Source organism: Artemia sp. Qi Xiang Cuo, chromosome 4 (assembly GCF_049724085.1).
Source record: "Artemia sp. Qi Xiang Cuo chromosome 4, ASM4972408v1, whole genome shotgun sequence".
In the NCBI taxonomy this organism is placed as follows: Eukaryota; Metazoa; Arthropoda; class Branchiopoda; order Anostraca; family Artemiidae; genus Artemia; species Artemia sp. Qi Xiang Cuo.
Genome location: NC_142797.1, coordinates 24982307 through 25009349, shown reverse-complemented (window position 1 = coordinate 25009349; position 27043 = coordinate 24982307). Strand labels below are relative to the sequence as shown.

The 27043-nt window shown below is 36.6% G+C and overlaps 1 protein-coding gene across 2 annotated transcripts in view; it reads left to right on the top strand.

Moving 5' to 3' along the window:
- LOC148952921 (uncharacterized) overlaps window positions 1-21600 on the top strand; it is a 94215-nt gene extending 72615 nt beyond the window's left edge. For both annotated transcript variants that reach the window (XM_089088176.1, XM_089088177.1), the window contains exons 2-4: window positions 11183-11514; window positions 12166-14027; window positions 21401-21600. In XM_089088176.1, coding sequence (XP_088944302.1) covers window positions 11183-11514; window positions 12166-14027; window positions 21401-21563 — 2357 coding nt within the window. In that variant the 3' untranslated portion in view covers window positions 21564-21600. The remainder of the gene's footprint in view (window positions 1-11182; window positions 11515-12165; window positions 14028-21400) is intronic.
- Window positions 21601-27043: the final 5443 nt, after the last annotated feature.

Here is a 27043-nt window from a genome sequence, read left to right as displayed (position 1 = left end):
ATGATAATTTATTAAAATCTGACAGAGTAAAGTTCAATTTATCCAATGTAGTTGACCTTTGTCCAAATGTTATATCATTGAACGCTAATGAACCGAATCCAAGAAGGTCAAAGAGAATAGCTTCCGCCTTTGCTTGGAAAAGAATTAGAGATTCAAACAATATGTAGTGTTATTTGATTTAGTATATAAACTTTTGTTTGAAATTGTTTTATTTTAGTTTTACTACTGATGACGGTCACTGTATATGTGATCGAAATATCTGGTATTTTTGTGAATTTCTATCACTGTTATCATCATCACTGTCTATTAAAAGGATTTTATCCCTATTTGAACTTTTATTTATCGTCATGGAAAGGCAGTGTGGTCTCCGAAATTATCTATATCCCTGGTTGAATTATAAGAACGAGAAAAGAAAACAAAGCAATTCCGCTTTTTATTTTTATCGTCAAAATATCTGAGAATGTTTTAGAAATGATGAGGGGTGATACAAGCCAATTATAGAGTGGCACAGGTAAGGAATTGCCGTGGGGGGCATCACGTTAGGGGTGGTTTGTGAAAACACAAGCCAATGGATTTAAAGCTTAGTTTTCATAAGAAAAATCTGAAAATGCTTTAGGAATGATGAGGGGTCCGGGAGTGCCATGCGCCAGCCATAGTGTGCCATGGTGGCGGAAATTGCCGTGGGGGGCATCACGTTGGGGTATCGCTTGAGAAAACACGAACCGATGGATTTAAAGTAGGATTTTTAACAAGAAAATTCATGAGAATGCTTTAGGAATGATGAGGGGTGCCACAGGCCAGTCATGGAGTTGCACAGGTCGGGAATGGCCTTGGGGGCATCACGTTGAAGGTGGCTTGCGGAAACACGAACCAATGGATTTAAAGCATGATTTTTAACAAGAAAACTTTCTGGCACAAGAAAGTTTGTGCCAGAGGGCGTCATTTGTCAGCCATAGTGTGCAACGGTGGCTTGGACTACCATGGGAGGCATCACGTTGTGGGTGGCTTGCGAACACAAGAATCAATGGATTTAAAGCATATTTTTATCATGAAAATATCTGAGAATGCCTTAGGAATGATTATACGTACCAAAGGGATGTCACAGGGCAGCCAATTTTTAAAAAATCGGTGGAAATAAGGGGAAGGCTCATACAAGAAATGTTTTAAGTTCTATTTCCTTTAAGACTTTATATAAATTGTGGTATATTACATTGTCAAAAGATAACTGTGTTTTACTTTAATATTTCAATTACTATAGGCTTGAGTTCATTCTTTACTGTAATTAATTTTAGTTTTCATTTACTATGGCTAGAGTCGTTATTTACAATTAAAAGTTAAAAAAAATATTTGTTTTTACAATGCAATAAGATGTTAATAGCGTTAGCTACTACAGTGCCATAGAAAAATGGAGTTTTCGAAAGAAAGTGATTCTATTTTAAAAACTATTTTATTTTTAATTACAAAAGCCAGTAGATGTAGCAATTTTCTTTAAAATGAGCCATTAAACAGCTCTCTATGATTTTCCAGTGACGAGCTAACTGAGGAGGATTTTGTTCTGCAAGAACTAGAAAACTCATTTCCCAGGGGTAGGAAACAATTAGGTGATATAGGAATTTGTTTACTCAGGGAAGAAGGATAGGGTACATAGACAGGGAGTAGGGCTCATGATGAATAAGGAAGCTGCTAAGTCTTGTATAGGCTAGGAAGGTATTAATAATATAATATTAATGTCTCATTTTATGACATAGTAACTCAGATGGATTTTACTTACAGTTACAGGAACCAATAGACAGGGTCCCAGGTAGAAAAAGGGTGTTTTTATGAGGAGATTTTAACGCACAGGTCGGTAGAAATAGGGGTAGATGTCATCCTAGCCTAGATAAATTTGGTGTAGGAAAAGAAAAAAAAGTAATGGCTACAGACTGCTGCAATTTTCTAGGTATAATAATCTAGTTATGACCAATACAGTGTTTGGTTATAAAATGGCCTATAAGTTAACGTGATGATAAGACAGCAAACCTTGTTGATTATGCTATTGTAAACCGAAGACTGGTAGGATCAATACAAGATACTGGGGTACATAGAAGTGCTGTTATTGATGCTAAAAATAAAGATCACCATCTAGTGGTGCCTAAGGTTAATTTAAAGCTGATATTTGGGAAGGGTAGCTACTTTCCAGGAATTTATGATGTTGGTAGACTTTTGGGATGAGAATTTGAGGGAAAATTTACAGGAATAGTTGAATACTAAACAAGGGAGTATAAAATTTTACAATGTGGAAGATGGTTGGAATAATTTAAAAAAAAGAATTTGTGAAGTTGCTGAAGATGTCTTAGGGAAGAAAGCTAGGACTGCAACTAAGAATATTAGTGAAAAAGCTTTATGTTTGATAGAAAGGATAAGGGACTTGTACAATAATTATCTGAGTGATAGATCATATGAAAACAAAAGGAATGTAAAGAAAGTGGAGAAAACATTAAAATATGAACTAAGGGGGAGTGAACTGGAGGCAATGGATAAAATTGCCCAGGATCTGGAGGATGCAGCTAGAAGGCGTAATAGTAAAATATTGTACTGGCATGTTAATAAATTTAGACGGGGTAGTCAATCCGGACTTGTCCCAGTTAAAGATAGGACCGGGGCCACAATTAGTGATAAGGAAAGAGTAACAGAGAGATTGGCAAAAAATTTTGAGAATGTGCTAAACCGAGATAGAGTTGCAGGAAAAGATATAGACTAAAATGAAAAAGTTTGTGATACCTTGGATCTGAAGGAAGATTTTTTTTGTAAAAGAATTTATTTGTGACAGCAGTAAAAGGAGTAAAAAATAATAAGGCCCCAGGTGCTGATACTATGGTAAATGAGTTTCTTAAATATGGTGACTCTGAGGTTAGAAATAAGTTACTGAAAATTGTGAATATGATTTGTGAAAAAGGGGAAGTACCTAGCGGGTTGCATTGTAACTGAACCACCGTGTAACTGAACCCCAAGCAACTGAACCCCTGAAACTGAACCACCGTGCAACTGAACCACTGCACAACTGATCCACCGTGTAGTTGAACCACCGTGCAACTGAACCCCTGTGCAACTGAACCCTCGTGCTACTGAACCCCCATGCAACTGAACCCCCATGCAACTCAACCCTCGTGCAACTCAGCCCCATTTAACTAAACCCCCGTGTAACTGAACCACCATGCAACTGAACCCCCGTGCGAGTGAACCACCGTACAACTGAACCACCGTGCAACTGAACCCTCGTTCAACTCAACCACAATACTTACATTGGGTCAAACATAAGTTAGAATCTTTTCATGTTCAACCTTGTTGAAATTGTTTGCTTTTTTAAGTCTTTATATAAATAACTGCCAAGATGATTTATAAAAATGCTCTGTTTTGTTTTCGCAAAAACAAAGAAAATCGGACGTCATAAACTCTTAAATCCAGATTTATTTCTCTTTTTTATGTCTGTTAATGGGGGTTACCTTCACCCTGTCACTTTCTACGGGTCTAAGCGTTTACCCCCTCCCCCGCGGAAAATTTCCCCTTCTCCACCCATGGAAACCCCATCATCTTCTTTTGGTCTTGTTATTTTTTAGTTTAATTGAGAAGTTCTAAGGAAAGTGGAAAAGAGAAATTTATGTGTAAATCTTGCCCCCCCCCCCACCATGCAAATACTGTCCTCTCATGAAAGATCCTCCAGAAAACCCCCACACAAAAAAATTTTATATATTTCCCAATGACAAATACTATCTGTAAGCAATAGACCAATCAAAAAAACTTAAAAAGGAACTAAAACTTCTCTAATGGGGTTATCTGATTGTTTTGTAGCTTGGAAGAGAGGGAGATACCTTAAAGGGTGCATTTTGATGCCAAAACATCTCAGCTCTCATTGCGCCTTCAAATAAATACGGAACTAGCTGTAAAGGGGAGACGACAGGAGGATGGAGGCAGAAATTGTTTGATAATCCCCAGGCATTTCTAGTCTTTTTTATAAGCCGAAAGTGATGGGAGACTAGCCAACCGCAAGAGGTGTTTTTTTGTTTGGGGGAGGGAGATTTTCCACGGGTAAGTATTTTCTGGGAGGGGGGGATTTTCCGTGAGGTATTATTTTCTGCGGGGTATTTTCCTTAAGGGATGTTTTTGCGGGGGGGGGGGGGGGTAAACGGTGGCTCTCACCGTCTACATACTGTAATTTTTTTTTACCACTTTGCTTATTTTGTTGCTTTCATTTTGTGGTATTTTCTACGCTCGTAGTTGTTTATCATTTGGTTTGAAAAAGGTTAATTACCTGCTTCGGTGTAGTGGTTCAGTTGCACGATGGTTCAGTTACACGAGGGTTCAGTTGCACGGTGGTTCAGTTGCACGATGGTTCAGTTACACGGTGGTTCAGTTGCATGGTGGTTCAGTTGCATGGTGGTTCAGTTGTACGGGGTTCAGTTACATGGTGGTTTAGTTACATGGGGGTTGAGTTGCACGGGTGTTTAGTTACACAAGGGTTCAGTTGCACGGGGGTTCGGTTATACGGGGGTTCAGTTGCACGGTGGTTCAGTTACAGGGGTTCAGTTGCTTGTGGTTCAGTTACACGCACACCACCTAGCGATTTTAGGAAAACCCTAATTAAACCACTGTATATGAAAGGTGATAAGAGTGAGTTTGATAATTGTCGAGTTATTAGCCTGGTCTCTGTAGAGAGTAAATTACTTAGTAATACGATACTTTTTAGACTGTGAGATGTTTTAGACAATGTTATAAAAGAAGAACATTGCGGTTTTAGAATGGGTAGAGGATATGTCGACCAAATTTTCGTTCTAATAATAATAATAATTTATTTCAGCCCTCTTTACAGACATGAAATGCACTTAGAGGAGTACAAAAAAATAGAATAAAAATGGAAACAATAAACAAGAAAAAAACTCACTAAAAACAAATAAAATCTCAGCTACTTAAGCAACACAATTAACCTATGCAATCAAGTGGAAAGTCGACAATATTTTCTCGACGCTTACGGAACCTGTCCACAAGCTGGTCCATTTTTAAAAAAATTCCGAAAATGCCATATCTACTCGAAATGACCCGGTCGCGAGTCCAAAGCGGCAGTTTTAGAAGATATTTGCAAAAACGGAAGAATAGAGATATAATTTTCTTCTGCTCAGATATTGTGAAAAAAACTCCACAAAGGGACCAAGAAGAAGACATGTGGTGCGAAATAAGCGTTGTAAAGTCTGCCCATGTAAAGTCCCCGTTGTAAAGTCTGGTTATTTTGTGAGACTGGCCTTTAACTCGAGCAAGTAGTCCGTATGATTTTCTTAGCTTTTATTCCAACCCCGAGACTATAAGTGTTTTAGTAGTTTTAACATTTGATCCGAACGGGAGACCTAAATAATTCAGAGAAGACGATGCAGAAATAGTTTCTGGGCCAACATTGATAGTAACGGAAGGTTGTTGAGACGAACCGTAGAGAAGATGCTCAGTTTTAGAGGAGACGACTCGACGCCCAATCTCATTAAGACAAGAGAAAACTGTATGAACTGTATTTTGAATTACGTGAAGATCATCTGCTAATGGAAGTATATTGTCTGCGTAACAGGGGTGTCTGACATCAATTTGGGGCTCAATTGGAAATGGAGAAAACTTTTTAGTAACGGTTCGTTTGGTACTAATTAAAAGATCTGGGTTAAGAACAGAGCTTCGCTTCAAACCTTTCCGAACATTGATAGTGCTGCTCTGCTGGCTACCTAGCAACACCCGTATGTTCACATTACCATACCAATTCCATAAGAAACGGCAGAAAAAGCTGTTTATTCTACTTCTCATTAGAGAAAAAAATAGCATGTGAATGGATAATGGAATTGAACGCCTTTGAAATGTCGATTGCAAGCACATACCGGTTCTTTTTCAGCATCCTATAGCGATCTAAAGTAGATAAAAAAGTAGCATGTGCGTTTTGCACACCCAAGCCTTCGCGAAATCCAAACTGGTTGTCCCCATGGTCGGACTTCGTATTTATTTCTTGGAAGTTCAGCTTTTCAAAAAGCTTACCAATTGTGGAACACATAGTAATTGGTCTGTACGATTCACAATCCTTCGGGTTTTTGCCTTTCTTTAAGACAAAGGTAACAAGACCTTCCGAAAGAGCAGTTGGAATATATTGCTGAGAAATACAAGCCTGAAATAATAGTGACAAACACTCTATGAGAAATCGGGTAGCGTATAGCAGGTGCTCAGTTTGCACCCCATCGTAACCCGGAATTTTCACTAAGTCTCATTATACGAATTTGGGTCTGGACAGCTAAAGCTGTAACAATGATAAAGTTCCTCCGGTGGTCAAGATTTGACATATGGTGGAAGAGCGCATGTTTGTGTGTAGCTTCAATCGGAGGAGGATCATCGGAGAAAAGCGAAGAAAAATGTTTTTCCCACGAAGCGACATCGATAGGGTTAGATTGCGAGGAGGAACTGGATGTCAGCTTTGAAACACTCCTCCAAAGTTGCTGGGGATTATTTTTTAACTTACTTGTTGCCGTTTGAACTGTCTTTTTTCCCAACGGCGGAGAGCTTTTCGGAACTCACGTTTGGTTGACTTAACAATTGAAAAAATAACACCCAAGTGAGGATGATCACAGTCAGTCCAAATCTGAAACAAAACTTATGACGGTGCTTGGTATCTTGCAATTCATCCTCTTCTTTGCAACCATGTTTCTGTGTCCCTGTTTTAACCTTTGTCGAAGGTACAGATACAGAAGAGGTGACCCTAAGAGCGAGCGTCGATTGAGCTAGAAAGCAATCAAAATCTAGTGGGTTCCCTTTTAGTGAAGTAGACGGAAGGTGGAACTGGATTTAAATTTTCATCAGAAAAGAATCAAGCTTGTACTGAAAGGACGATATATCTATGTGATCCCATAATACTTTTGTAAACCAACAGGGTCTTGTTTATTTTTTGAAGGGGGCATGTAAATGTTTAACTGGAGGTGTAGATGGTCGCTTGATAGGATGTCATCTGAAACGGTAATAGTGGTAGATTGAAGTTCTGGATCATCAGACCGGACAAAATCGAGGTTGCGGGTTGACCCAGAGTTGCGAACATAAGAGAAAGGTTATATTTAGGTAGGACAGAAATGTCAAGCGGAAGTGACGATTGAAACATTATTGTAAGCGGCAGAGAAGGGTCATTAAGGTTCGTGTTGAAATCACCACAGATGACAAGCCACCTGTTAGTAGCTTGAGTTTTATGGAGAATCTTTGATAGTGACGCTCAAGCTGATGCAAACTTCTTATCAGAAGTATGGGTACGGTGATTAGTCGGCATTTAAATACACAACAATACAAAACATCCTAGCTCAACAGCTGTATAAATGTCCATCGAATCTAACAAAGAAGTGGCGAACTTTTTATTTATCGCAATAGCTAAACCACCCGAAGGTCTGCCAGTTGTTTAATTTGCTGGTCTGAGAAAAAAACTGAAAATTATACGAACGCTCTAATAATGACACATTATTTTCACTTAAACGGTGCTCAGCACGACACAATATCAAAAATATTTTACAGGTTTCAATAATTTCTAGTTTTTCACGGGTGCCATTCTGATAAAAGTTCTGATATTCTGTAAAACTACCATATTCTGATAAAATACTAACATAAATTCTTAACGCCCTAGGGCTTTAACATTGTTTCTTTGGCCTTGAGCGGGAAGGTGCTTTTTCTTTTCTACACAAATCAAGCAATTGTTTCTGTGGATTTTCCCACAGTTTGCACATTTTATGTTTGCTTGGCACGCATGATCCTTGTTACTATGATCATCCGAACATCTACTACACTTGGTTGGGTTTGAACACTCCCGAGTGAAATTTCCGAATCCTTGGCAGTTGAGACACTGCTTGGGTTTTTCGATCGGTCGAGTGACACGAAATGAACAGTTTTCGATCTTCACTCAAAACTTCAATGCATGATCAAGGTCATCATTTGTCTTAAACTTCAGCTGCCAACTCTTGAATTTCAGAAGCGTGTCGCAGAAATTACCTTTTCAACAAGCACGGAGACTTGAGAAACATTAAAATCAGTATGCATTTTAGTAATACCTGCGTACTCGGTTCTTATAATCTTTGCCCAAACTTTCATACTATTAGGTATTGTGCCACTGCAGAATCTTCATCAACATTTTGGACTACCAGTCCATTTCGGCGACTAACAATATGTTTCACCTCGTCAGCACAGCCAAACTTCTTCACAAAATCACGCTGATTCGTTGGGTTTTGCATATTAATATTGTTAAGAATATTTGAAAGCACCACAGGAACAAAGGCGGATTGGCGAGCTGATGTCAATGGCCAGATATTTGGGCTTGAACTCTGCAAACATGTTTCCTGTTTTTCGACTAGGAAATAAAGCATCCAGACGCATTCGCTGAAGCGCGAGGCCACTATTGTAGGGGGGTCTGTTGGAAAAGAAGGCACGTCCGATGGATCAAATCTTCCTTTTCTTTGAGGCCGCATAGCAGTTCAAAAATGTCTGACAAAAACGATGACGCTGGATGCTATCCTCTTCTCCTCTCAAGTATGTCAACCTTTAATACAACGTTGCAGGTATCAGTTGCCTCCTTAATTGGATCTTTTGCAATAAATTGAGCCCAAACCTTACCACAGTATCTTTATCCTTGGCTATTGGCTATTGACTGTTGTAAAAAGTTCAGCACCGGACAGACATGAATAAAACTAGCCATGTATATACTATAACATCTACTCCGAAAAGAACACGATGCGCAATCAATAATCATAGTCAATACAGCACGCCAATCCGTCAGTAACCACACAGGCAAGTGGTAGATCAAGTCCATCCAGGAACAAGGGACGAGTAGGGACCCATTCACCAATTTAAAGCTAACTAAAACCGGCAGGTACGTACGGCCCTTGCGGTGGGTTCCTCCCCTCTTCTGCTTGTTGCCTGAGACGCCTGCAGACCACTGCAAATGCATCTTATTTACTTTCTCATTACTTACGCACCTTAAGAATTTGGAATATAGATGGCGTTGTAGAATTATAATTTTAGATAGTGTTAGTGAATAAATAAGTAGAAGCACCACTGCAATTCTTGGAGGGGAAGATTAAAAACCAGCACGCCACCAAACAATTTCGATAGATTAACTAAAAAGATAATACAACACATTACGTGAGTGAGCAAAAATATCCAATAGTAATATAGTCCATAAACAAGGATCCACTATTTTACTTATTGCTTAGAGACTTTTATAATCACTGACGGTCACTGTATTCCACTGTAATGTAGTCCAAAGTTAATCCGGCTTATAATCATACACTGATTCACAGGTCAAATGCCAAACGAGTACTCTTAGGTTTATAATTGAGTAGTGCCCGAGTTATCAAACACCTTTGATCCTCAGTTTTATAGATTATGAGCAAGCTTTCGATTCTGTTGATAGAAGAGCTTTAGCGAAGGTCTAATCCTTGTATGGTATACCATACAAATCTATTAAAGTGATTAGTGCTATGTACGAGAATAACGGTGCTGTGTTTAAGGTATGAAATGAGGCTAGTACCTTCTTTCGTATTAAATTATGAGTTAAGCACGGCTGTGCTCTATCTCCATTTATATGGATCATGTTGACGGTAAGGAGCACAGGAAAGGTAATGGGAGAACACGGAAGATCAAATAGGGAAGGAAAACTTTCTTGAACTTAGATTATTCTGATGATTTAAGCATCCTAGATGGAAGTGTGAGCGAAATGAATGAACTTTTAGAGCTTGTGTGAGTTCAGGGGGCTAGAATAGATTTGAACATTAATATTAAGAAGACTAAGTCACTAAGGCTAGGAATAAGTGAAGATGATAAAGTGACGTTGGGTAGGCTAACGAAAAGATTGATCAGGTGGACAGCTTCACTTACCTTGATGGTATTATTAGTAAAGACGGTCGCAAAAGTGTAGATTCTAAAAGTAGAACAGCCAAGGCTCAGGGCGTTTGGTCACAGTTAAAAAAAAGTGAAAATAAGTCTCCAAACCAAGATTAGAATATTGGAAGCTACAAAGACGACGGCGGTCAAATATGGTTCCGAAGCATGGGTGCTCCGAAAAGCGGATGGAGATTTGTTAGATGTTTTCCAGAGAAATTGCCTACGGATTATTGTGGGTACCCGCCTAACTGACCGTATTTCAAAAACTAAAGTCTACGAAAAGTGTGGTTCAATCCCGCTTTCTACGGCTATAATGAGAGAAAGGTTGAGATGGCTAGGGCATGTTGTGTGGATGAAAGATTAGAGATGGCCGAAAATTGCCCTTTTTGGCCAACCGTCTAGGGCTAAACGGAAAGCACGTCGTCCACGGGTGGGGTGGGAGGGTGTAAAGAGTTTGGTGGGAGGAGGAGTGTGCCTAGCTGTGATGGCCCCAGGCTGCTTGGTGCTGCGTTGAATTGTTAGTAGTAGTAGTAGTAATGCGATATGACCTACATTTAAGGTCGAGACGACATGATATGCAACCTATGATTTTTTTGACAACATAAATGACGATACTCAGTCAAATATTGGGGACATAAAAACAAGTTCTAAGAGAACTTGGAATATTTGCACGCGAAAAACAGCTTGTTTGTATATAGACATTCAACCAACTTCTCTTTGCAACTTTTTTTAATCGATACCAAAAAAAAAAAAGGCCAGACAACTGTCAAGCAACAATCACTTCTTTATAGTTTTGAAAGAAGCCTGAGTGGGGTACCCAAAATTTTGAGCATTACGATGGAATTTTTTTCTTTCTATTTTTGGGGAGGGATGAGGGGCTAAATGTAAAAAACAAATGCAGACCTATATTTTTACAGAAACTCTATTTTTGTCTCATTAAATGTTTAGATGTGTAATTTTTTCAGGCTAATTATCATTTTCTAAGTATCATTGTTCAAAAGTTAAACTTTAGTTTGAAGAGTGAGTTGAGTGTAAAGGCAGCTGCCTCGTGTCTTGAATAACCCTGAATATAATAGACTAAGACTTGCTAACCTTGCTTTGCCTCTATTATTGTTTTTTTGTCACAATGACTGCTCACTCTCTGTCTCGGAATTGGTAATTAGGCGGAAGTTGTGATCCATCATATTATTCAATATATTTTTACCTCAAACCTTCTTGATATCTTGTTTTGAAATATATTCTAATTTCGAAGCTCCTAAAAAAAAAAATTCTCGTTTAGAAACACCTGGAAGTTCTCAATATACTACTGCTTCTCATAGAGAAATTTACATAAATCCTGATGACCTTGTACCACCACCTCCTCCATCTCTAAGTGCAACTGGAAGGCAAAACGCACCTTACAGAGCCGACGCAGAGGACTTCTATAAGAATAGAAGTAAGGAAATGGTGTCTCCTGTCCAAAGAAATTCAGATCAACAAGAAGAAAGACCGTATCAGCGAGAAAAAAGAATAAGTATAGGTCAGACAGAAGAAAGAATAAATGAAGACCGAATATTGCAGGAAATTTTTCTGCTCAAAAAGGAAATGAGTCGAGTTTCTGTTGAACTGCTGGTGAGCTTTTTTTTTTTTTTTTTTTTCATATGCTTGTTTTCCTTTAAAATTTTTTTTTTGGAACTGTATGATAGGAAGTACCAAAACTAAAAGTAACTTACGATATTTCCGTAGTGTGTCTCTTATTGTTTGACTTCTATTACTTAATTTTCTTCTGTATTCTTACCTCTCCTTGACAAAACACAATACCGATCAGCTTAACATGTTGCATAATTATATAGTTTATATTTCCTCGTGAAAGGATGCGATTCATTATAAGTGATGTGATATTTTTATATTGATACTATTGAGGCTCATAAAACTGAAAGAAAAGACTGGCAATCGTAACGAACATATTTCTTTGTTAATTGGTCAAGATCTTATGCAATATTTAAGGATATATTGTTTGTTTTATTTTTCTTCTTAGTTTGCTTGGTAATGGCTAAAAAATGTCGCAAAAAAGTTGTGTAAAAATTTGCGTTGTGTAAAAGTTCTTCATGTTACTTATGGATGACAAGTGTATCATTAGTGATGCGTTTTTACAATATGCTAAGACGAAAAATCAAGAAAATTTGCAAATAACTGCAGAATTAATTATTGTTTTAATTGTTGTTCTTGTATTTTGCATGAATAGTTCAAACTGTTTAAAGACATACATTTTTGTTTTTATAGGCTGTAAAGCAACAAAATGAAAGTCAAGAGGCAGTGAATAGTTTGAGAAAAGATGTTTCGACCTTGCAAGGTGAAATGCAGATGCTTATTGCTGGGATGAGTGAAATATCGGGGAAAGAAGATCGTTTTGAAAAAATACTTGAAAAATATTCTGAAAAACATGATCAGCTAAAAAGAGAAATCAGATTTCTAGATAAGGAATTCGAAAGTATGAAAGAAAGCCTGAAGGGCCTTGGTAAGGATTTCAAAGCTTTGTGGGCGGATACAAAATCTATGAATGCTGTACATGAGGACTTTATTGGGCTTGAGAAAAAGTTTGAATCATACAAGGCTATGGAAGCTAGAATGGTGTCGAAGTTTGAAACAATGTCAAAGCTTAAGGCGGACGTGGATCTTGCTTCATGTGACGTCTATTCGTTTCGGGAATCTCTCGATAAAAAGCTTGAAGCATTTTACGAATTGGAGAAAAGAATGACTAAGCTCTCTACAGTTGACCACTGTACAAAAAGTTCAACTTCTCCTGAAAGGTTTTCAATTTACTTGAAGGAAATTGAGGAAACTTTTTCAAAAAAAATTGCACGTATTGAAAGCTACTTTGATGAGAGCAAGCGGTGGAGAGAAAAACCGTTAGTCAACGATGCAAACAACTTTTCTAAAGAAAGCATGGGAGCACAAGAGGAGCTGCCTGAGAGAACTGCAGAGGCGCCATCCGAAAGGATTGGCAAACTGCTTGATAGAAAAGTCAATGAACTCACAGCTGCGAAACCGGAGATTGTTCTCAAAATTGTAGAAAACAAAGCAAATGAGACTACCACTAAGGAATCAGAGAAGGCTGTCAAAATGGTAAAAACTAATGGAAATCCGCCTGCAGGTGAAAATGCGGATAATTTCGTCAAAACAATGAAAAGGAAAGCAAATGACCTTTCAGTTGAAGAAGCGGAAAGAAGAGGAAAGAAGTTTAGGTGGAATAAGCATGACCGGCGTCAATTCCAGGTAGAACGCAATGCAGCAACAAGAAATCAGCAGACAATAGTTTTATTACAAAATTTTAAATACAAGATCCTATCCAATACAGAATTCCAAATATTTGGCAAGATTGGCCAATGCAGAAAAACGTTGCTGTTACCAGTTGATAAAGTCTATTGCATGCAATGGTTGTCATTCCCAACGCAAGCAATTGGGAATATTCATTGCATGTTGCTTTCATGTAAAAATGGAAACGAAGTCATAGAAACCGTTCAGTTTGCTTGGATTGGTAAAAAACCCCAGACGCTGACATCTACCAGATTGCAAAAAATTCCTTTTTTTGCAAATTCCGTTTATGCAAAAAATTCCTTTTATTCACTTGGTTTTGTACTTGTGAGTGACAAAATTGCAAAAGCTCATTTTATTATTGACAACCAACCTGTTTGGCTTGAACTGAAAGCTGAAATGCTGACTATTGGAAAGAAAGCATGTTCAAATTTTTTTCTGGTACAGTCAATCTATTCCCAGAAACGAATAAAATATGTTCTTGGTCTTGATGAACACTTTAAACCCTATATTATAAAAGCAACTTTAGATAATCAAGAATTACCTCATGAAACAGCTGCAGTTGAGTCACATCTACCACCACTTTCAATGGATGAACTGAGTCCCAAATCGATGAACCAAACCACAGTGAAGAGTGACGATATCCAGATAATTGATGAAAATATACCTATTAAAAATCTCTCGAGTCAAAAAAATATTCCTGGACCAAGTAAAACATTAAATATACAGAATGATGGGGCTTCTAAAAAATCGCTTGTAGAATCTGCACAAGAAAGGCATGGTGACAAAGTCCTACATAGTACTTTATTAGAGCCAAAAGAAAAGCAAAGGTATAGTACATAGTATATTATGCCTTACTAAAAAAAATAGTATGTAATAATAATAGTAGTATATAATGGTATATTACTTAGTAAAACAAAAGAGAGAAAAAAAAAAAAAACAACGGCTATCTACAACCATTCTCAAGATTTTGTAACACATTATTTCACTCCACTGTTTATGTACATTGTACAGTGGGCAAGGCTGTACCCAGAGGTTTTTCTGACATGTAAAAACGTAATAAAAATGGATATAAACAAATTCTTTATGCGTTTTTGAGTTCTTTTTGTGTCCCCCCCCCCTTCCCGAAAAAAATTTTGGTTTCGGCCTTGACAGTGGGTTACAAATATGTTCTTATAATTTGATCTGCACGCATTTACTGATATTTCTCGACTATAATGTTCTTAATGTCTTTTCTATCCAAGCTTCCTTAGACTTCTGCCTCTTAGAGTAAATATTTGCATTTTGGACGTGGCGTCATTCCAAAAGCTGGTATGATCATAAACTTGAATTTAGATGGCTTTGCTTATTGATGTGATCGCAGTTCATGCAATAGCAGACAAAGGAGAAAATTTATATATAAGAAGTATCGATTCACTTCAAGAGTATCCTTCCACTGATATAATACTGTTGAGCATCGATATTTTTAGGATTAATTAAAAAAAAAAAACCTCAAGACAAGTTTCTCAAAGGAAAGTAAAGAGCTTCACTAAGCCAAAAATGAGCAAAAATAAACTCAAATAGCGTTCTAAGTGTAAAACTACCAAGAATTCCCCATCATTGAATAAGTCAAACTGAAGCACGAACAAAAATTACAATATTCACTACGTCAAACTCAAAATGAGTAAAAATTACAATGAGTAGGGATGACAACCCCCACGCCATCTCAGGACCAGAACATGATATGAAATTTACTGAAAAAATCAAATGACCATGGATTGTCAGTCTGATATTCATTAACTGATATTTTATTCCTTGAAGTTCTAATAATGTTATATTTATCAAAGTAAAAAAGGTTAAAAAATTTTAAATGCATTAACCAGTATGACAGTATATCAATAGTATGTCTTTTGGACTATTTTGAACGAGATGGTTTTGTCAAAATTTTGATCAGATGTTTTTGTGGAAAAGAGGGTTTCTGGGGGGGGGCTAATCGCCCTCTCCCATAATTTTGCCTTAAGAGGGAGGTAGAAGTTTCAATTTCCAAGTAAAAGAGCTTCCTCTAAACTGTATACAACCACCCTTCCAAAAAAAAAAAATTATGCCCCAGGGGTATAACTGACAACCCTTTACCACAGGTTCTGAGGGATTGTTTCGACCCTGAAGGTCTTGTTATATGATCTTGAGACTATTTTGAATAAAATGGCTATCTCAAAATATATAACGGGTGTATTTGGGGAAAAGAGGACGTGCGGGAGGGGGGGGGCCTAGTTGGCCTCTGATCACTTTGGCTCTTATAACGCCTTTTAATACTTCTGATTTACAATCCAGTTATCTCCCTTTGAAGTCTATACATCCACACTTTTCGTAAATTCCTTATGTGCTCCCGGGGTATAACTTTCAACCCTTGCCCTGAGGGCTGTTGGTGGGGAGGTCATCCTCAAAAATAGGATTTAAAGTCCTTTCGAAAAAGGGCTCTAGAACTTTCAATATCTAATCGAATAAGTGCCTTTCGAAACGACCACCATTTTTCATAAAAACCTTAAATCTCCCTAGGGCACAACTTACAACCCTAGTCTTGAAGGCTTTGGGGGGGGGGGGTGGTTGTCATCCTGAAAGACATAATTTCCGGACCTTTCAACTACGCTGAAAAAAATGGATATCTCAAAATTTTGATTGGATTTGTTTGGAGAAATGATAGGCGTGGGGGCGGCTGGTTGCCCCCCAATCACATTCGAATATTAAAAAGTGCACTCATTTCCCAACTGAATGAGCCCCTTTCGAAGTTTATACGACAACTTCTATACTAAGTGCCCTCGAAACAAATAAATAAATAATACATTGTGCCCCCATCACTCTTTACTTAAGCCGCGCTATTGCACTATGATTGTATCGACTTTTGGTTGCATTCTATTTAGTCGATAGGAGCCGCTAAAGCATTTGCCAAGTGTTGATAATTTCAAGGGTGGTTTAATTGGCATAAAGTCTTGGAGTTGAACATTGCGTTAATATAGCGAATATTACAGGCAATATTTCTAAATGGTATGTCAAAAATTTCCCTTTTTGTTATCTTTGGTTTGCTACATGAAGTTGATAAAGTATTAAAGAAAGTGCTGTCAGTGGTAGAAGGGGCTAGGCATATTCATCAAAATAGCAAAAAAGGCATATTGTGAAAATTACTGGGTAGAATGTAAAATATTCAGAGTGCTCCTTTCTTCGAACACCTGCCTGCCATATTTCATGAATCGTACCTCTGAAATTAGAAAATAGCACCATCTACAGACATCCCATAAATGAGAACAACAAGGGGGGTTTTTCTCTGCTGGAAAGAATAAAATATCTGTTAAAACCACTGCCAAATTTTAGATTTTTATGTGAAATTTTTATCTTTACTGTTGATGTTAAAGGGGATATCATTTCCGATTAATCTTAACTTGTGTAATGTTCTTCGCTCGTTGTGTTTGGCAATTCCACCGATCCTTGACCTTTCCCGAGTAGTCTGACTTTGGAAGGTGTTTACTATTTACAGTATTTCCATTTGGCAATATTTTATTGTTTGGATCGATTGAGATTAATAGCTGTAATCTCCAGTTTATAGAGAACTGATCAAATATCGAATATGCTGCCCTTTCAACTAGGCTGCAAAATGGCGAAGAGATGATCAAAATCTGAACTCATCGACAAATCTGAACTTGATCAAGTTATTTAGAAGTTGAAAATAGAGGGTTGTTTCATAATAAGGAATCGAAAATACTTTTTTGTGATTACCTTGAAAAAGGAAAAAGGGATATTGCGGCTTTTTAATGTGAGTTAAATTATGTATTGCCATGATTCTTGATTGATAAATCGTATTGAAGTTATGTGCAATAACAGGTGGTTCTCAGTTCCTTCAGCTAAGATATGATTTTTAAACAAGCCAAGTGATAAGCTAGGCTCGGCCCTGATTAACAGTGATAGAAAGTGATTGACATCACTACTAATAGCCAATTTTTTAATAGACCCTGAAATATTCAATCATTATAGCAGCTGGTTTCTAAAAATACCGTTTTTTAAAGTTAAGTTGAGCCAGTCGTTTCCAAACCTTCATGTAGTCATATCTACCTGTTGGTAAGTGGGTAGTATAATCCATCAATCTATTAGGAGGCCCTCCGACAGCGATACCGCGCCACTCCCTTCGGGCTTCTACAGTTCCGTACATTGCACCTCAATGCGCTGTGACAGTGCCCACCGGGCTAGGCATTGATGCTACGAACCTACCCATACCTACATTGATCTTATCTATAGTCATAATACGTCCTGATGGTCGCTCATATCTGAAGCTATTACAGGTACTATGGTGTTCTGTCTAGTGCCTCTCTAACTACGATGGTGCCCGGCCTAGGGGCATAATAACTAACGAGTGATTTCTCTTTTAAGTATAAAATCCTTGAGTGGAATTTATTTATCCTCTGTACGGTTTCAAATAGAGCTGAGTAAACACTTTACCATGTTAAAGTCAAATATGACTAGTCGCTTTGATCAGCTAAGTATTTAATATTATTAATTAAACTTATATGAGGAACGGTGGTTCGGTGAAATCTATACAATTTTCCCTTTTCAATTATTCATGTCCATTCAAATTAATATTCTTTCATATATCACCATCCTCCTCCCTCCCTCATTCTCTCTCTCTCTCTCTCTCTCTCATATATATATATATATATATATATATATATATATATATATATATATATATATATATATATATATATATATATATATATATATATATATATATATATATATATATATATATATATATATATAGAACCTTTGACAAATGATTTAAGATACTTATTTATGTACTTTTTAAAATAATAGTTAGTTCCTAGTAAAAGTGTTACTGGCATCTAACTATCAGACAAAAACATACTCGTCAGAGCATGCCATGGTAATATATCCATAATAGATCGACAGAAGGAAACCAGTCTTTGTAGAATCCTTATTAATGGATTATAGTACTGTAGACTGTAGTGACTTCTTTTTCTAAATATGACACATATTTGATACCGCGCGTATCGACCCTGGACATATACGTCAGAATCTTAGTTTAGTTGCCCTTAGCTCATCGTGATGTGTAGATCGGAAACTATTGTCAGTGCGCGTGCGTAAAGGCGGAATATGAATCTTGTGTTGCTTTAAATCTATGTCACATGTTTTTAATGGAGAGTATAGCCTTTGTCGATACTGCATATATTCTGTCTACTGTGAGATTACAGATGCAATCTATTTTCATACTTGATCTGTCATCCGCTGATTATACAAAAGGTCTTTTTGCGCTTCCATTATGCTAAATGTTGAGTTACACTGGCTTTGATCAGAATATGAATAGAAATGTGTCAAGTTTTTTAAGGAAAGTTATATTTTATTAAAATATTTAAGGGCAAAGTGTATTATATAAGCATTAAACTGACAGAGTAGTGAACTGTTTTTTCAGTGGTAATTTAAGAGAATTAAACTAGTTCTTTTTTAAATACAAGTATGGTTTATAATAATGAGTAAGGCCCCTAGGGAGAAGGAGGGGAAGCCTTACTCCCCTCTGTAATCTGTGTTGCCAGGTTGAGCTATTTCCCGCCAACTGGTCTATTAAATTTTCAGTTCTGCGGGACAAGTGACAAAACTCGCGGGGCGGTTTTTTGGGCTATGATTATTCAAATCTCGCAACTTTTGGGCTTGAATTTCTTTCGAATGAGAAAAGTATCCTGTTTTATCTGTTTGGTCATTTACCTTCTTTCGAGTCTTGGACCAAAATATAATTATAATGTGTCTGGGACTGTGGGTACCCCCTTCTCATTTCTCATTTGTGTGTACCCCACCCCATATCTCCGCTTGAAAAAAAAAGTATGTTGACTAGACACTGTCCCAATAGCAATGATTAATAAGCATAAAAACCAGACACCCTTTTTGTGTCACTTCCGGCTTCTAAAATCAGGCAAAAAAACGGCTTCTAAAAACATGCAAAAGTTAAAGTTATTGTTATAGCGTAATTGTTATTGGGAAACATACCGATATTTTTGGTCAAACTGTTTGACTATTTATCAAACAGTTTGTAATAACGAACTTTAGATAAGGAGTGACTCGGCCCAATCAACTCTAAAAAACGGAATTTAGATAACAATAAATTCATCAAATCACTTAGGTTAATAATTGAGAAGTGCCTGAGTTGTCAAACACCTTTGGTTCTCAGTTTTATAGATTATGAGAAAGCGTTCGATTCTGTTGATAGAAGAGCTTTAGCAAACGTCTTATCCTTGTATGGTATACCAGACAAATACATTAAAGTTATTAGGGCTATGTACGAGATTAACACTGCTGCGGTGATAGGAAATGAGGTTAGCAGCTGGTTTTGTATTAAATCAAGTTTAATACAAATTTTATATCAGTCTCCTGGACTTAGATTATGGTGAAGATCTCCTGGACTTCTGGACTTAGATTATGCTGAAGATTTAAGCATCCTAGATGGAAATGTGAGCAAAATGAATGAACGTTTAGAGGTTTTGCGAGTTCAGGGTCCAAGAATATGTTTGAAAATTGATGTTAAGAAGACTAAGTCACTATGGCTAGGAACAAGTGAAGATAAAAGGTGACGTTGGGTAACGAAAAGATTGATCAGGTGGGCAGCTTCACTTACCTTGGTAGCATTATTAGTAAAGACGTTGGGAGCAGTGAAGATGTTAAAAGTAGAATAGCCAAGGCTCAGTGCGTTTTTTCACAGTTAAATGAAGTTTGGAAGAATTGGAAGATAAGTCTAAACAAGATTAGAATATTAGAAGCTACAGTGATGACAATGGTCAAATATGGCTATGAAGCACGGGCGCTCCGAAAAGCGGATGAAGATTGGCTAGATGTTTTCCAGGGAAATGGTTTAAGGATTGTTCTGGGTAGCCGGCTGACTGACCGTATTTCAAACAGTAGGCTGTACGGAAAATGTGGCTCAATACCGCTTTCTAGGGCTAAAATGAAAGAAAGGTTGAGGTGGCTGGGGCACTTTGTGCGGATGAACGATGACAGATTGCCGAAGATTATCCTGTTCGGCCAACCGTCTAGGGCTAAACAGAAAGGAGGTAGTCCTCGTCTGGGGAGGAAAGACGTCAAAAAGAAAGATTTAAAGGAAATGGGAACTTCCTGGGAGATTGTAAAGAGCGAGGCTCAGAATGGATTGGGATTGAGGAGGAGCATGCGTAGCTGTGTTGGCCTCAGGCGGCTTGGTGCTGCGGTTTGTTGTTAGTAGTAGTAGTAGTAAATTTATCAAATAATTTAGCTTTGTATTGTCATTCCAAATATATAAGATTTATTAAAGTTAACGTTACCCATCAAATACTACGAGCCAGAGAAATTTTTTTTTGATTTTTGAAAAAGAAGGGAAACATCCCCAGAAAGTCAAAGAATATTAACAAAATCTCTACTGTCAGAATTAGGTTAAGTCTGAAAGAGCAAAATTATTCACGAACAAATTCTGCATGATAGGCTTTACTATATGTAGCTAAACAGAATATTGAACCTCATCAACTTAGAAACTGATTTAAGCCCCACCTTGAAATAATTCCCATGGTTATTTGAAATATGTTCCATTGCACACGTAAATCCTGAACATGCAGTCCAAACCTTGCAAGTCTTACTAATCCATTAAATAGTTTTATTTAATCGACTTAATAGCTTTATTTGGAAATAAAAATTATCTTTAGAATCCTAAAATTCTTGCAGTTTTATAAATTACGCAAAAACGCAGAGCTTTTTAAATATTAACATACACCAGAGCAATATAACGTGAGTACACAGAATACCGTAAAAGATCAGAGACCAAAAATCTAAACGGAAGATTATTACCTTATTTTCATCACTATCATCATTTAAGGTTACCGTAAAAGAATAAGGTGATTGCAATTGCGTAAAAGGGTATTTCAGAAAGCTCTCTAATACCTATCCCGGTGGGCACTGTCAGAGTGTATTGAGGTGGAATCAGTGCAATGTACGGAACTGTAGGTCAGTAGGAGCCCGAGGGGAGTGGCATGGTATCGCTGTCGAAGGACCCTTTTAATAGATTAATGCATTATACTACTTTACTACATTTATACTACAAGGCTACGCAATTTATACACAATGAACTTAAATACAAAAATGACTTTAAAAATTGCATCGTATACGCCACTTATAATGAATTAAAAGAAATTTGTTTTTCTTGCAGGAAAGATGAAATGGAAGCAGAACTGATGGAGACTGAATCCTACAATTGCCTTGAGCGTTCACATCAGCCACATTCGTCTAGTCCCAAACCAATAAGAAGACCCAGAATAAGAAAGACCTTTATAAGAAAGACAGACCTATTGCACCGACCCAAATTATTATAATAAATTCTTATTATAATAAATTCTTATTATTAAATTATATTATTAATTATTATTAAATTATAAATTCTTATTATAATAAGAAAGACCTTTGCACCGACCCAAAGTGGATGCCCTAGTAGAGGAAAAGTAGTTTTTAATTTTCTTTATTTTCAACAATATATTTTGCTTCAAAAAAAAAAAAAATCTCAAACACTGCAAATTTCATGTAGGCTACCTCATATTTTCTCTACCTCTGTAGAGAACTACATAGCTCGTGTCCTGATCCAAGTACTTGTGAGTACCTCTGTAGAAGAAGAGTAAGTAACATTCACTTTCAGTAAGCTGAGTTTGTAATACATTTAGTTTGTAAATTATTAATATATTACTTTTTTGTTTTGCAAAAAAGATCCTTAGATTATAGTGAAAATGCTTGGATGTTACTTTTCTCTCTTAACCTTCATTATTTGAAGTACGGGATCTTGATATCCAGTATGGTATATATAATCCAGTATAGTGAGGTGTTTGAATGTCGAATCTTTGGTAATATCTGTATTTCCTTCTTTAATTGCTGGACAAGTTGTTGAGTTCTTTTTTTTGTTAGGGGGGGGGGGGAATTTTATATTCTTGGAAGGGGGAGAGAGCAAATTTCTTGGATAGGGAGGGGAGGAATAATGAGGGAAATTCGGATTGGTCTACGCCCCAATAACATTTTATCTGGGGGGGTAAGTAGAAGGGGGAAATTTGAACCTCAGATGGTCTTCCCTTTATGTTGCTATAACTCAATTTTCAAGTTCACTCCATATTTGAGGTAAATTTGCCTTCGAATGACGCTAGGCTATTATTTTGATTTTCGTTCTCAGAGTGAGATGCTTGTATGCGAAAAAGGGATTCTGTATTTTGCAAATCGACTTTGATTAAAGTTGAAAATCTAATTATAATCACATGTGTAAAATTCGCAGTGCGCCCAATAAAGTTTCGCAAAGATTGTGTGTTTTTTTAGTGCGAAAATTGCACTGCGATTACAACTTCTTATTCTGATGAGAATAAGAAATTATTTATAGTTAATTATTTTAACCTTTGTAACACTTTCCTATTTAAAAAAAGACAAAAGCTGTTAAATGGTTGACATTCGGCGTTTGTTTCTGGAAATTGTTATCTTGGATAAATGCCTAAGCTGGAATAACGATCCAAGTAGTGAATCGGATTGAATTTTAATTGGTTCACTGACTTTCAAGGACAGGTTTGTAGTTTTTTTCTAGCTGAATTTTTGTTGGCTTACAATCTCTTAAATTGATCATACCTTTCTTACATATATTTCAAATATTTCCAAACTAGCTATGACTGGCGGAAAAATAGCAATTAAGTATCCATTAAACTCAGCGCCATGAAATGTTCCTTATGTATTTCATACGTCATTCTTTTACTCCAACTTCGCTTTCCCAAAGTCCTTACTGCACTTATTCTTGAAATAGTATGAGTTCTAATTGCTTGTTGTATACATGCAGGATATTTGCTGTATTTTTTTGCTACTTTTAGTTGCAAATTAGGCTATGCGAACCCATGACTTAAGCTTCTAATGGTAGCATTAAAAAGCAAATGTGTTTGTCTCTACAGGACAATAATTATTTTCCTGTCTATTTTAATAAAATGCAAGTTTAATAAGCACTGGTTGTTATTGTAATGGAATACATTTCGTATTAAGGATGCTACCCCAGGTATTAATCTGTGAGTCAATATTTTTGGAGATGACAGATGTAGAAAAAAAAGTTGTTCTGCAACTCTGGTAATTTGTGGGGTGAGATATTGTAAATGAAAAAATACGATAATGACTATTTCGATCCATTCAAATAACATTTATGTCAAGGTTACTGTAAAATTTAGAAAACCTATAATGCTATTATCAGCTTTTTGCATTATTGAGTCTCTTTTTACCTAAGATTGAATTTCTTTTTTTAGTTTTTACTTGGATTTGGGCAAAAAGGAAAATCCCTAGAGCGATTACACATCCGTCAAAACCACAGATTACTCCAGGGGTTTAAATATTTCTTATGAGATTTACAGATCATCATGTTTGAAAACTTGTCAGATATAGGTGGAGGAGTTTCTATGGTTCACGAAGTTGGCTTTTGAAAAAATGACATGTTCATTTATTGAAAAAAGTCTGTTGGATATTTGTGCGTTTTAAATTTCAACTCCTTCCTGTGTTGTATAATTATGTAGAAGTAATAAACGTCTTGTGCTCCTACAAAGTTGGTCTGTTCATAGTTGATATCTTCAGAAAGTGCAGTTCATAAATAGATGAAGTAAATATTATTTTAGTATTTAATTTCAGAAATAAAGGAAAGTAAATTAACACCAAATCATAAAAATGTGCTTAGTTTTTTAGTGGTTTCATACTTTCTCTTTAAAAGTTGATAGTGTTGCAAGATAGCCATTGAGAATGGAATGTTAGTTAGGTCTAGCCTTTTCTCATTTTGTTTTAGTGTGAGGCTTACGAGTTGAACATTCAAATACGTACATTGATACAACAGTAACCAGGAAATACAGTCCTTGCCGTTTGAACAATATTCCAAACTCGAAAGCACTCAGACCCGTCTTAACACATGGGCTCATACCCAGGCCTTGGAGTCCATTGTATTCTATATGAATTATGATTTGTAATATATGAAGAATAGTCCATGGTAGCTGAGCCTGAGCATTGACACCGTTTGTTTTTGTTGCCTTTTTTCTTAATAAATAGTCATGTGATTTATTTGTTTCAACTGGCTTTCTTTATTTTTATTAATTAATTAAAAAAAACAACTTTCCGAAAAAGAACATATTAAACTCAAGATCAGAAGAAATTGAAACCTACAATAACTCAAACTCAAAACAACCACAAATTACTATTAACGAATAAATGAAATCTCAAAACGAACAGAAATTAAATAAACAAATCATAGCAAAAAAAATACAACAGGTCCTAATATAAATAAATAAATAAATCTCAAAATGCGTAAAGCTTAAGCTGACTATGCGAATCAAGCTTAAAACGAATAAAAATATTTTGCTATTAAGGCATAAATGAAACCCAAAATGAACAGAAATTAAATAAACAATCAATAGTTACTAATATAAATGAATAAATAAATCTTAAAACGAGTGAAAGTTAAATTGAATATGCAAATCCAGCTTGAAACGAACAAAAATCTCTACAAAGAAGAGTGTGGGTTTTGTCTCCTTTTTTCACTGTAAAAGACTAAAACCTACTGCGTCATTGGCGCTTTACTGAAAACTATGTGTGTCTTGAACAGCCTTTAAAAGTACAAATAAAATTAAACAGAATGTTTGATATATAATGCTATTAATTGTTGAAATATCATCAGTTCAATATTTTATTTCACTGTAATTTTATTTTCATTTTCAATGCTGCAATAACTGGAAAAGAAAATATTTGGAATATAATTCGTTTTCAGTGAAGCACCAATGTCGTAGTAGGCTTTAGGCTTTTATAGCTAGGGGAGGGGCAGTATCCAAACTCTTGTTTGTTGTGAAGCTATATTTGTCTTGAACAGTCTTGGAAAGAACTCATAAAATTAAACTGAATATTTGGCATATAATGGTATTAATTGCTGAAAGCTCATTAGATCATGACTGAATTTTATAGTAATTTTTATGTTTATTTTCAATGTTGTAATAAGCACAAAAAAAAAAATTTGCAAAAAAATTCATTTTCTGTAAAGTGCCAATGACGCAGTACGTTTTAGACTTTTACAGTGAAAGAAGGAGGCAAAACCCAAATTCATCTTTGCAGAGATTTTTGTTTGGTTCAAGCTGGATTTGTATATTCAATTTATGTTTTACTCGTTTTTACTCATTTATATTAGTAACTATTGTTTGTTTGTTTGCTATGATTGTTTATTTAATTTCTGTTCGTTCTAAGCGTGACTCGCATATTCAACTTAAGCTTTACTCATTTTAAGATTTTTTTATTCATTTATATTAGTGCTTGTTGTATTTTTTTTTAATCAACAGTCACTGTCTGAACCTTTCCAGTTTCATTTTCTCCCTCAGTGCTGTCTTCTCACCAAATCTCTTCACAGCCGGTTTCTTTGTCTTTCTTGATTTTGTTGATTCAATTCCTTGCTTTTGTTGCTTCTTTTCCACCTCTTCCTTGCCTTTCTTGTAGCAAAGTCAGCTTCAATCTTCTCTTTCACTGATGTATTAGTGAAACTAACACTGATGTATATAGTGTTCTGCCCTCCTTTCTTCCTTGAAGTATTTTGTTTTCTTGGGGGTGCTGGGATGTGGTTGTACCTGCTCAGGTGTGACTATCCTACTTCACAGTGGCTACAAAAACAAAGGGCTTACTGAAAGCATTGGGTGAAAGGATGCAAGTGCAGGTAAAGATGGGGCTTGGGTTAGAACCTCTAGTGACCTTAGCAATTTGCCACCAGCCTCATGGGCTAAAAAACATTTGGTTGGTCTGTATTTAAGGGCACAGATCTTCATTATCAAAACCACCTAGATTGAAAGGGGATATACATATACTTTACAAATCCCTTCTGGATGTTTGATAGTATGAAAGCTAAGGGGAAAGATTTTCCTACCAAACCAGCTGTTATGTAAATGGTGACAGTTTTTCTCGATGGTGACGGCTACTCGATGAAAAAATATTACTAATTTTGATAATTAACTTTGTTAGGAATACATAACTGTTAGATATTTCAACTATTATACAAGATTTCTGAAATGCCACAGCCATTTGGTTTCTACCAGAAATCTACTTCTCTTGATGAACAACAAAGAAGACCAGCGTCCAGACAGCGACTCGCAAAGTTTCTAACTCGTGAATAGGCCGAAATCAGATGTAAATTCAAGCTGAGATTTGAGAAATACTTATCAAAACAAAAATTTGTGTGGTCAACAATGATCATGCCACGGTACTTACTTGTACTTGTGGCGGGAATCAGGCGTTTCCACCTCGCCCGGCATCGATGATCTTGGAGACCTTCTTGGACCATGTTGAGCGATCTTCTGCCAGCTGCTCTGCAAAAGTAAGCCACTGAGTTGACCATCTGTGTCCGAACTTTCTGAATCCCCCGATAGGTTCAAGGTCTGATTTGGCCAGGTTCCACCAGTTTTTCCTCTGTCCTCCTTGGCGTCTCTTCCAGGAGCTAATAGGCTCGACTAGAAGTATTTGGAGAGGCAAGTATTCTGGCGGCTTCCGTAAAACATGGCCCAACCATTTCAAACGGCGTTCTTTAATAGTGAGCGCAACATCTCTCTGAATATTGCACATTCGACGTAGATTCGCGCTGGAGATACGGTCACGCAGCTGTATTCTGAGAATTCTTCGCAGACAGGTATGCTCAAGCACCTTCTGCGTATTCTCATGCTGTAGTTTTACCGACCATGTTTCGCATCCGTAAAGGAGAACGGTGCGGACTAGTGCCATGAAAATTCGCACTTTTGTTCGGACACTAACTTTGCGGCAATTCCATAAAGGTTTCTGAAGGGAG